We start from the raw sequence: 12,838 nt of genomic DNA on the forward strand, positions 1-12,838 counted from the left end.
TGTATTTTTGCCATAGGCCAATTGTACATTATACGCACCAGTATATATTCGTTTAATTATAGATTGTTACCCCGATTATTGGTGTTTTTCATTAGTGTTAGTATTCAAGTATTAGTGTTCATACAAATTTGTAATCAAGTTATCCTAGTTTGGTTATCTTCATTCCATATGGCCTATACATTTTGAGTTAAGATAAAAAGTATAATGCTAAATGATAATGATTTTTCATAACATTTTACTAATGAAAACATTTTATCTGTAGCAAGATAATTATTAAATCTTAATTTTTAAATCTTAATTTCTTGCTACAGATAAAATGTTTTCATTACTAAAATGTTATGAAAAATCATTATCATTTAGCATTATACTTTTTATCTTAACTCAAAATGTATAGGCCATATGGAATGAAGATAACCAAACGAGGATAACTTGATTACAAATTTGTATGAACACTAATACTTATATGAAAAATACCAATAATCGGTAACAATCTACAATTAAACATATATATATATACACACACATACACACACCAATTAGCCAAACATTATGACCAACGAGTCGTTATGCAAATCGAAGCAACTGCAAGTGAACTACGGCACATGCATGGGTCGGGACACGGTATAAAAAACACCTGATATTGAGCTCCATTAATGTTACTCTTGCTCTTCAGATGGAAAAGGCAGTGGACTTAAGTGAGGTTTACAAAGGCCAAATTGTAATGGCCAGATGGCTAGGTCCGAGCATATCTGAAATGGCACAGCTGGTGGGGTGCTCCCGGTCAGCCGTGGTTAGTACCTACCAAAAATGGTCCGAGGAGAGGGAACCCACGAACTGCTGGCAAGGTGTTGGACGACCACAGCTCATCGATGCTCGAGGTGAGCAAAGACTCTCCCAGATGGTACGTGGCAACAGAAGGGCGACTGTGGAACAACTCACTAGCAATTGGAATGCTGGTTATGGGAGTAATGTGTCACAACACACAGTACATCAAACCCTGCTGAAAATGGGGCTGTGTGGCCACAGGCCGCCACAAGTGCCCATGACAACAGTTCACCAGCAACAGCGCCTACAATGGGCACGCAAGCATCGAAACTGGACCTTGAGTGATTGGAAGAAGGTCGTCTGGTCCAACGAATCACGTTTCCTGTTGCACCATGTGGATGGCTGGGTATGCATGTGTCATTTACCCGGGGAAGTGATGGCACCATGGGACGAAAACAAGCCAGTAGTGGTGGTGATGTCATGCTTTGGGCAATGTTCTGCTGGGATACCCTGGGTCCAGTCATACATGTGCCGGGCACTCTGACGTCTACATAAACAGGTATACCCTTTCATGGCAACGGTCTTCCCCTCTGGCAATGCCGTCTTGTCTTTCAGCAGGATAATGCGCCATGCCACACTGCCCGGATTGTTCGAGACTGGTTCGCGGAACATGAGGAAGACTTCCAGGTATTGCCCCGGCCTCCAAATTCCCCAGACATCAATCCCATCGAGCATTTGTGGTTTGCATTGGAATAGCAACTCCGATCTGTAGCATCTGAACCATGGACCTTACAGGAGCTAAAGGATCTGCTGGTTACGTGTTGGTACCAGATACCACAAGACACATTTAGAAATCTTGTAGCACCCATGCCTCACCGGGTAAAGCTGTTTTGGCTGTGCGTGGAGGACCAACATCATATTAGGTAGATGGTCATAATGTTTTGGCTCATCGGTGTATATTTATTCATTTATACATGAAAACCAAAAATATATATATTTTGTTCTTTAATCATTTGAGTAACACCTGTTATACACTAAGAATGATTTAATTTTCTCCCAAAATTAGAAGCTCAACTTCCTTTATTATTGAATGAGTGATTTATTTATTTTTTTGTATCTTTAATGTCAAATTATCCAGTTTTAATGTTTTTGTGTTTTTTGTAAATCTCTCTGGTATCTGTTATGATCACCAATATAATGATACCTTCTACATTTAAAGAGTATGTATTATTATATTAACTAAAATATTAAAATAAATGCTTACATACACAATATCTCTGTTTTATTTCTCAAATTTTTTTACATAAATATGGTTCTATTTCACCCATAATACGGTCCTCTTGAATTTTGTAGACAGAGCTGTTTACCGTAGTATACTATTTCCTTAAATGCACTAAGCAGATTTTTTGTTTGTTTGTTTCAGAAGTTGCACTATCTGCTTTGAGATTTTTTAAGAATCATTTGAACTTTTCAAAATTTACAAAATAATTTCTCAAATATATCATTAACAATCGGAAACTCTTAAATGCATTTTCGTATAACATAGACTTTATGACCCCGAATCCTATTCCAGGACTCAAATAATAAAATAAATAATTAATAATATAAAATAAATCTCTAGCTAGCTGAATACCGTTAACACTGATCATGTGCGATCTTTGACTTGACATGATCTTCTTTAGACGACTGCTTATGATCCTGTTCCATGAGTAATAGGGTGGAATTTATCAGTATGTGATACATTTGGAACCTATTACCCACCCATTGGTTCCCCTCCGGCTTACCTCCATGGGCCAAGGAAGGAAACCATAGGGTGGCATTCTCTGCTACTCTCTAGGCTGAGGCCAATCACAATGTAAACAACACATTCTAAGATTACATTGCACAAACATATTCACAACTACAATGATTGGTTTTGTAATGCTGGGTACAGTATCTTCACATACACGAGCACAGTTGTCACAGTCTGCTCCAGGACTGCCTTCATGTGGGGGGGGGGGGGTGGGAAACAAGAATAAGAAATGGAAATTAGTGATTTATTTATTTATGGTATTTTAATTAATTAATTATTTATTTTTTGGCTGTCAAATTTCTGAGGCAGGATTGAGTTGGGCCAGAAAAGTGAGAAAGTGAATCGAAGGAATTATTTTCACTAAATGATCTCTATTCTACAAAATTCAAAGAGGACCATATTATGGATGAATATGGAACACATTTATGTAAAAAAAATTTGAGAAATAAAATAGGGTTATTGTCGATGTAAAAATTTATTGTAATATTTTTATACACAATACAGTAGGTGAAAAATTAATATATACATATAGTATAAATATATTTTATAATTATTAATTAATTATTATACTATAAATTAATTTATAGTATAAATATATAAAAAGATAAACAGAAAAAAAATTTTAAATTCTGTGTTAGGAACATAGTAGTGGAAAATGCATTTAATGATCATAAAATAGTGGAAAGTCTCCAAAGTTTTCATGTTATAAGCATTTTTTAAATATTATATTTAATATTTATAATAGGTCTATATTCACTGTCATATTCATATGAGGAGCAGTATTTCCCCAGGATGCTTCTGTACAAGTCAGAACTATGATTCACTTAATAATGGTATCATAAAATGATAAAGAAAAGTTTATTTCATAGTTTGCAGGCATTCTATACAATGCATGGATTCTACACTTTGCTGGTAACATATATAATCCAAATAGCTCTACTTAATATAAAATTCCAAGACTAAGAATATTAATAACATACAGTGAGTATGTAAATTAAATTGATAATTCCAGAAAATAATACAAAGAAATGAAACTGCTTGCTGCATGCTTAAAATATGCATAATTTTAATACTCTACCTCTTTCTTTCTCTGCAGAAATTCAAGTCCCATAACTGAGTTGCCCAATGCAATTAGAACTGAGCAGTTAAGCTTTGATAAGCTATCTGTATTCCAATCCTTCTCTTTTAAAAGAGATTTGCACACTGAAATTGAGATGAACTCATTTATTACATTAGAATATCATAATAAGTACTTTATTTTTCTTAATAAATACTAAGAATAATAATGTTCTAAATACTCAGACAAATAGGCAGAAACATTTTTAAAATCAAGGTTATGCACTTCATTATCCAATACATAAATTTTTACTAAAGATTATGCTATTTTACACAGCTATGAGTGTACCTTATTGTGAGAACTGCCTAAAACAAATTTTTAATAAAAGTTTGTAATAGGAATAACATTAATGACCATCAAGTCTTATTCCAAGGAAAAAAAAACTAGGAATTCTTTTATAAAATGTGGAAATTTAATAAATGCTTGTAAATTGTATGCAATTTTATATTTCTCAAAAGAACTTCATAAGCAGCCTCCGTGGTTGTTTATGATGACTACTTTTAACGTCTGGGAAGAAGCGGCCATTACAATGGGTTGTCCCTATCTACTGCTGACAATAATGAATTCTTAATTTCCTCATCATCAAAAATTATAACTAACATACACTTCATATTGGGCATGACCTGCCTCACTTTTATTTTGGATATGAAGGTGGCCTGTTCCACTGGGATAGTTGTCATTTTGCTTCTAAGTCATAACTATAAATCCAGATTTCATGACCTCAGAAAAAGAAGCTTTTATCCTTTCTGACGTAATCCAGCAGATTCTAGAACAGATAAACAAGTTTCTTTCTGCTCATAGCTGAAAAGATGAGGTAAACTTCAAGGCAATTTGCCACAAGTTCAAATCTTCACTTATATTGTAGCATATTCCATATGATAGACCTACACCATAGTCACAACATTATTGGTCTAAGTGGATTACTTGATGTGCCCTTTTCTATGTCTTCATCAGTTTTATTTGATGATAGACAAATGAACACTTTGAATCTTCAAGCAGCATTTCATTCCTTTTGAATCTGAAAAAAACATTCAAATGTCTGCATTTCACCCATTTCATCACTGCTAAAAGCTGCTATTAACATTTCACAAGTCATCAAGTTGTGAAGCAAATGCTTGATGCAAACTCTTCAGCTATTTCACTCAATTGCAGAATGTACTGAGTACATATATATGCATTTAAATGGTGATTGCATAAAAATGCAACATACTATTAAAGCAAAACTCTTAACAGCACAAAGCTATACTAGTGTGCTGTTCATACTACTGCCACCAGTCTCACATGAATACTCACACACATGCAAGCACAAAGCTGTACTTGTGTGCTGTTCCTGTTACCAGTATAGGACCTTTTGGCTCACATCCTGAAGTCACACAATTTACTACAATCAGAGGTATATACTGTGACTTTTGGTGGCAATGTAGTTGTAAACACTGTCTTCACCTAATAAATAAATTTAAGCAAAAAATCATTACATCCTCCTTAGTTTCAAATTCCTTGAGGTTGTCACAGACATTCTCTCAGATATGCCAGACAAGCTGTACTTTCTACCTGAGATTCTAAAACGCTGATGGAACTGATATGCGGGTGACAATCAAGTCGAGTGGACCCAATTTTGGCGAAGTCTGGACGGTCTGTGACAGCCAAATCCTCTGCTTGCACCTTCACGATGGGAGGGACTTTAGTAATCCTGGGTATAACCTCCATGTACAATTACATGGCGGATGACCACCCAGGTGTGAACCAACATAAGCAGGGGTCGAGGTGTGGCGCCCACACCTCGACTGCCCCTCTATGTTACCAGGAACGCTGCCCCTCTATGTTACCAGGCAGTATTAGGTGGTAGATGACTCTCATCAACCGGTGAAATACCACCACTTTGCTTATTGGAGGCTTGAAGTGGTGGAACCCATGTTTAGTCTCTAGAGCTAAGTTCGGGTCAACAATTCCCTATCTCTTCCACCATGCAGTAGGAGTGATGACGTTTGAGGTTATGATGAACGTCATGGCGAGATCCAATATTCCTTACATTTCGAGGGTACAGCTCTATAACGGTGTTCGCAGGCCGGCCGCTAGTTAGCGGCCGGCCTGCGAACTTAATGACCTTCTTTCTTCCATCGACTGGAAATCCTATCCATAGTTTTGCCGATGATAGCACATTGCATTCCACTTTCCATTTTGAGAAAGCTTGTCCTGCTCAATCAGCTTCAACTTCTCGAAAATCTGCTACCAATTCCTTAAATGCTGATCTTCAGGTAATTCTCCAGCGGGGCAAAGACAACTTAGTTGATTTCAACCCTTATAAAACTAAGTCTTGTCTTATATCTCGCAAAAAGGATTCTTCTGCTCCTATGCTTATCTTTACTGACACTCCGATTTCTACGCAAAATGATATATCTCTTTTGGGGATTACCCTGACTTCTAATTTCTCTTGGCACAAGCACATTACAAATATTGCTTCCTCTGCGTATAAAAAACTTGGTTTTCTCTGTCGCTCTCGGCATTACTTTTCTTCCAAACAGCTGCTCACTCTGTATAAATCGCAAATCTGTCCTGCCATGGAATATTGTTCCCACATCTGGGGTGGTGCCCCCAAAACCTCTCTCAGGCTTCTTGATTCCATTCAGAAGAGGGCAGTTAGGTTAATTAATGATTCATCTCTAACAGAGTCTCTCCTCTCGCTTTCTCATAGACATACTGTTTCTGCTGCATGCCTCTTCTACAGATACTTCCATGGGCACTGTTCTTCTGAATTGGCTTCTATAATTCCTGCTCTCTCTTTCAAAACAGTCCAGCCACCAGCCAACATCCATTTACTGTCCAACTTCAAAGTCACAGAACCAACTTTTCATCTTCCTCATTTATTCATTTAACTGCCATTTTCTGGAGCAACCTTCCTTCATACGTATTTCCTGAAAATTAAAATCTACAGAAGTTCAAGTCCAATGTCAACAAATATCTTCTTTTGTCTTCTCAACCTCCAACCCAAGAACGGTACTAAGTACTATAGGTTCTAATACCTCTCGTGTTCACATAAAAATTCATTCCAGCATTTCAATTCCAACAATAATGTGATAAAGTTTGTCCATCCTATCCATTCCTTTCATGCAGAAAAACTACTTTGGTCTGACTTCTCTGCTTCTCTCCCAAACTTCCTGGAAACCAGCAATTTTAAAACATATCAGTCAAAAGGGAAGCAGCATTAATTGCAGCCATCATAGTTCCACTAAAAATGCATCAGTGGAATTATATAGCAATATAAACTACATCATGGATATTTTTTCTTGCTTCTGTGTTTATCGTCTTTCTTCTACCTGTTGGTACCAGATACCACAAGACACATTTCGAAATCTTGTAGCATTTATGCCTCGCTGGGTACAAGCTGTTTTGGATGCACATGGAGGACTAACATCATATTAGGTAGGTGATCAATGTTTTGGCTCATCAGTGTATATTCATAATAATTAATAACCATTCATATCATAAATACTGTATATTATTATTCTGTCATGCAAATCTGTTGCAACTTTTAAGGAATGGTGCTATTTTTAATACTATACAAAGTAGGCTTCTATATCACATTTATAGAAGGCAGCATATAGCACTTAGCAATAAATGGATTGTTTTATATCACACACACACACACACACACACACACACACACACACACACACACACACCAGGAACTTTTTTGTAATAAACAAAACTTTTTACTTACTTTCATTAATATTTACAAGAAAAGGATGTTTGTTTCCTAAAGAAGAATTAAGTATGCTGGTGATCAACTTTACTCCTTTAATTTTTAAGGGGAACAAATATGGCAAAATCATTAACAAGGGTGGTTCAAACTTTGCTTCCACTGGGACTTCTATGTGACAAAGGAGCAACACAGCATTCATTTTGATATCAAATCTGTAAAAAATATAAAAAACATTAATTTGAAACTCTGTTTTATGCAGTGGGTATAGATTTACCTTGAAAGTGCAAACCAGTCCTTCTATTATGTTTTCTTTATACTCCGGTATGACTTCAGATAACAGGAATTTACAACTAGCCATTTGACAAAAATACTACTGCTGGCCATGTGAGGGGCATTTTAAGAGTTTGTGGCCTGAGTATGAAAGAGTAGTGTTATAGTGTTAAAATTTTTTGTACTTAATGAATACCACTTCAAATAGTAACCTACCAAGTTTTGTGTAGTATCAATACTATCGTTTTTAATCACGATAGTATTGATACTGCACAAGTCCTGAAATCAACAAAGTTTGTGTCAATGAGGAAAGATGAACAAAATCCCCCCCCCCAATATCTGGGAAAAAAGGAACTAATTCAAAGGAAATTCACAAGCATATTGTTATAACAGTGGGCAGATGATAAACAGATCAAGAGTATTACTCTCTCTGGTTGCCTCGCTAATGTGTTGCTGTAGAAAACAATCATCCAATAAATCTACAAAAGTCTTACTGGTGAGTGAGTGACCAAACCACAAGTTCCAGACAATATCTGGAAAGTTAAAATCCTCCATTATAAGACAAATCTGATTTTCTGGCCCACTATATTTCTCTCTACACTTGGTTCACTGTACTCATCAGAGTTATTAGGCCTACAACATACTCCTACACTCAATATTGCTTTCCCAGTGCTTATGTCACACCAAACTGATTCAACGTTGCACTGACCATCTATGTCAACTGTATACACTCCCTTTGATTTTATGTGTTTTTTAACTAAAGCATAACCCCTCATCCCTTCCTATCCTTTCTGTACACATTGTACTCCCCAAATTCCAATTCTGCAATGCTTATATCTGTGTGACACCACGTCTCTGATGTCCCAACAATATCCACCTTTAATGTCTTGACCAGCACTTCAAATTCATCAAATTTATTTACTATACTCCTAGCATTAGTATACGTGCAAGTATACATGCACCTATTCTTAATCCTAGTTACCCTAATACAACCCATTTATTTATTTGTTCTGTGATGACCCCCACCAGTCCCTAAAAACTCCAGCAACCTGTCCTCCATTCTAATAGAAGCAGTGCAAGAATCACTTTCACCTCTGCCTGTGGCTACTGTTAATATTTTAGTTGGTGAATCCCCCCGCCAAGCTAGCAGTTTTCTGACCTACCTAACACTGCCTCAATAGCATCATCAAATATTCTTGCACCCTTTCTATTTAAGTGTATCCTATCCATGCAAAAGCAGTCTCTCCTGTTAACAAGCACAGATCATGCTGAGAAAAATTCTACCTCATAAGTCTTGCACAAACTCTTCAGGGCCGAACTGATTGACAAGGCTCTCATCATATACTCCCTCCTATTGTGTCTCGGCAGAATTGCAGACACTTTCAAATTTAATCCTAACTCGCGACTTTTTTTCAACACTGACCTGTACTTGTTAAGTAAGTCCACAGATAATCTAATCTTAATGTCATTAGTGCCAACATGTACAACAATATCACCCTTTGTGCCCTTAAAAAATTATATCTGCTCTACAACATCATCAACTTTTGCCCCTGGCAGACATACCCTGGTCCTATTCCATCTATCCTTTTTACACAATATGTTCCCAGTCTCCCTGATAATGGAGTCACTGACAATAACTATGAGGGACCAGTACATTCTGCTCTGAAGATTGCCGCTGTGTTGCCTGATGCACAAGAATGAGCTATGGTTTTGAGTTGGGCAGCTGGGAGCTTGATCGGTTCCCCACTTTAATACCTTCGAGGGCATCTACCTGACTCTTCAAACTCTCATAGGCACCTATCAGAATGTTGAGTTGCTACCAAATTTCTTGGCACACACTCTCTGCACCTAGCACACAGAAAGACATCCTCTTTGGCTAGATCATATCCTGTTCCAGATAGATCAACAAACATTTCACAAGCTGCACATTTTTTGAGGCTATGATGTGTTGGAGAACTGGCCCCCTCGAGCCACAGCACTCCTGCTACTCTGTGCCCGTTGCTTTGCTGCTCTAGTCTGGTGTATATGATATTCAATTGAATACAATTAAAATCAATAAGATTAATCAATTATCAATACTCTGTTATCTAATAGAGTTCTAAATGCAGTGATATGTACTATGCTATCTAGTTTTATGTTAGCTACCTATTTACCACAATTTAAAATTTGAATTCCCTACCACTCACCCTCTACTATAATAATGGTGGCAAGATTCGAACGAAATGACGGTTTTATGCATACTAAATAGTAACCTATAAAATCTCTAATATAAATTAAAAATAACAAGTGTAATTAAGTTTATAAAGCTACTTATAAAGTATGATATAAATGACAATCAAGTAAATAAAATGGCAAAAACATATATTCCTTGGAGCTCAAATTTCACATCCACTTGTAATGACATTCAATGCTCTCTGTGATCTACAGTTCACCATACATGCAATGGAGGTGTACAAATTCTTTTCTTCGGATACTCACTCTTGGACTCTTCTGCCACATGCAGTTAGTTTTCTTGCTACTTTACATCTTGTAATGAATATTTTTAGGAAGCTGTGTAAAAGATCCTGTTTCTCTCAACCACTGACAATCTTCTGAATACCTTTTTGTTTGGAGCGTGTTTTTTTTTTTTTTTTTTTTGGTTAGGACACTAATTGATATTCTACAACTGCTGTTCTTGAATTTGCAATGCAGAATCCATATCAATATTTCTTCATTTGTGAACACTATGGTAACTTGCCAGTGGTAGTATCCAAAGATGTGGCAAACACAATAGCTTGGCACTTAACAACTATCAATAGTTGTCAAGTTCCATTTTAATTTCAGGAAATAAACTTTTCCCTTTTTTTGAATTCTGCTTGGACAATTCAATTATATATTTTTTTAACAGACTGCAATAATTATTTTATTCAATTTTAAAATTTTTATTAAAAAAATTAAATATTCAAAAAACGAAGTGATCATATGCTGTTAAAAGAAATTAGCACTAATGTTGGAGCTACACCTATGAGGTGTAACTTGAATATAACAAGCCCATGTTGACCAAAGATAAAGTGTTGTACACTTTCTGTTCACCAATTTTTTAATTGATATATTTTCTGAATTTCTATTCTTTTCACAGAGTTATAGTGTGAGCACACCCAGCTGTACAACACACCATATTTTAGCATTAGCAGAGGCATATGATGCAAGAAACCAAGCTTATACAGAACTGGCAACAAAAAATCCCATTTAACCCATCCATTTGCTCTAAAAGTGTATCCAGTTCATCTCTGAATTTATTTAAGCTATCAACTTCCACAACGACACATGTAAGTTTGTTCCAGCAATCAACTACTCACTGGCTAAAGGCAAATTTCCACACGTCAATTCGACAACTGTTTTTCCTCAATTTGAATTTATGCCCCTCAGGTTCATAATCTGAGCTAGAGGAAGAATCCCATCAGCATTCAGCCTGCTCAAACCATTCAAGGCTTTATACACCTCAATCAGATCATGCAGCAGGTGCCTAATCTCCAGATGCATTTGTCAATATTAAACTGCAGTTGCCACTTCTCAGACCATCTGCCCAACTTTTCTAGATCCTGTTGCAGTAGCATACTGTGTATTAGCAGCCCCGAAAAACCTTTGTGCACATGCAAACTTGGATATTAAGCCTGATATACCTTCATCAATATCATTTATAAATATACAAAACAACAATGGGCCTAACACCGAACCCTGAGGGTCTCCACTAATAACATTAGTTCATGAAGAGTAGTATCCATTGATTACTACACTCGGTCTCCTCCCACTTACCATCCTTTTAGCCATTGTAGCAGCTTGCCCTTAATGCCATACTGCTCCAAGTTGTACAGTAGTCTTCCATGTGCAACAGTATCAAAAGCTTTCCTGAAATCCAAGTATATGATATCAAAATTATTTTTTGCATATAGTTCCTTTGTGACCACATCATAATATCTAATCTAATTGGTTAGACAAGACTTTCCCTTAACAAACCCCCATGCTGAGTCTGAATTATTACTGCAGTCTTGTCTAGATGATCCTGAAATGCATCTCTAATCAGTGACTTAATTATTTTTCCAGGAACAGAAGTTAAACTAACAGGTTTTTAATTATTCGTGTGAACTGCGAATACATTTGCACATCTCAAATCCGTGGGACCCTCCCCTGAGTCTAAGGATGCTCGCATATTTTGGTGCTTGAGGTTGTCACAGACATTCTCTCAGATATGCCAGACAAGCTGTACTTGCTACCTGGGAGTCTAAAACACTGATGGAACTGATATTTGGGTGACATTCAAGTCAAGTGGACTCAATTTAAGTGAAGTCCAGACAATTTGTGACAGCCAAATCCTCTGCGTGCACTTTCACAATGGTGGGACTGTTAGTAATCCAGGGTATAACCTCCATCACAAGCACACTGTGGGTGACCACCTAGGTGTGAACCAAAGTAAGCGGGGGTCAAGGTATGGCGCCCACACCACATGGAGGAATTCCGCTCCTCTGTGTTAACAGGCAATACTAGGTGGTGGATGACGTTCATCAACCAGTGCAATACCACTACTTTGCTTATTGGAGGCTTGAAGTGGTGGAACCCATGTTTAGTCTCCAAAGCTAAGTTCAGTCAACCCTTCCTCATCTCTTCCATCATGCAGTATGACCGATGACTTTTGAGGTTATGATGAACATCATGGCGAGATCCAATCTTCCTTACATTTTGAGGGTACAGTTCTAAAACAGTGTTCGCAGGCCAGCCACTAGTTAGTACACTGGACAGAACCTATTGGTAACTCTCTAAGAAGCTTCCGGATCAGCTAGTGTATACCTCTTGTTACCTCTACTCTGCCAGATAGTGACTGGAGGGAGTCCGAGTAGTATGTATGCAGGGGTGCATTGTCGAGGCCACATTATGTCAAGGATCTGGGTATATTCTTACCATGTGTACGCCATATACAAAAATTTCACTACCCTCATACAGCATATCTCCTGCCACTTTTTCTTACTATTGAATACACCATGAATTGTCAAACTGATAGAGTAAGCTTATCTGCGAAAAGATCTAAATCTCCCAAACACTTGCTAGTTCATTTCACAAATATATGTGGTCTCAATTCTAATCTCAACGATGTCCATTTCCACTTGCAGTCTGCCAAACCCCATGTACTTTTTTCTGACAGCATCTCAGTTATCGTGTT

At 37.1% G+C, this 12,838-nt stretch overlaps 1 protein-coding gene across 1 annotated transcript in view; it reads right to left on the reverse strand.

Moving 5' to 3' along the window:
• The window catches only part of l(2)k09022 (HEAT repeat containing 1 homolog l(2)k09022), a 447,482-nt gene that overhangs the window by 294,542 nt on the left and 140,102 nt on the right, over window positions 1–12,838 (reverse strand). Inside the window, exons 13-14 of the mRNA XM_090374601.1 lie at window positions 7,393–7,586; window positions 3,636–3,760 (exon numbers count right to left, since the gene is read on the reverse strand). Of these exons, the coding sequence (XP_090230727.1) occupies window positions 3,636–3,760; window positions 7,393–7,586 (319 nt within the window). The remainder of the gene's footprint in view (window positions 1–3,635; window positions 3,761–7,392; window positions 7,587–12,838) is intronic.

This window comes from Mastigoproctus giganteus, chromosome 5 (assembly GCF_048544385.1).
Source record: "Mastigoproctus giganteus isolate SK-2022 chromosome 5, ASM4854438v1, whole genome shotgun sequence".
NCBI lineage: Eukaryota > Metazoa > Arthropoda > Arachnida > Uropygi > Thelyphonidae > Mastigoproctus > Mastigoproctus giganteus.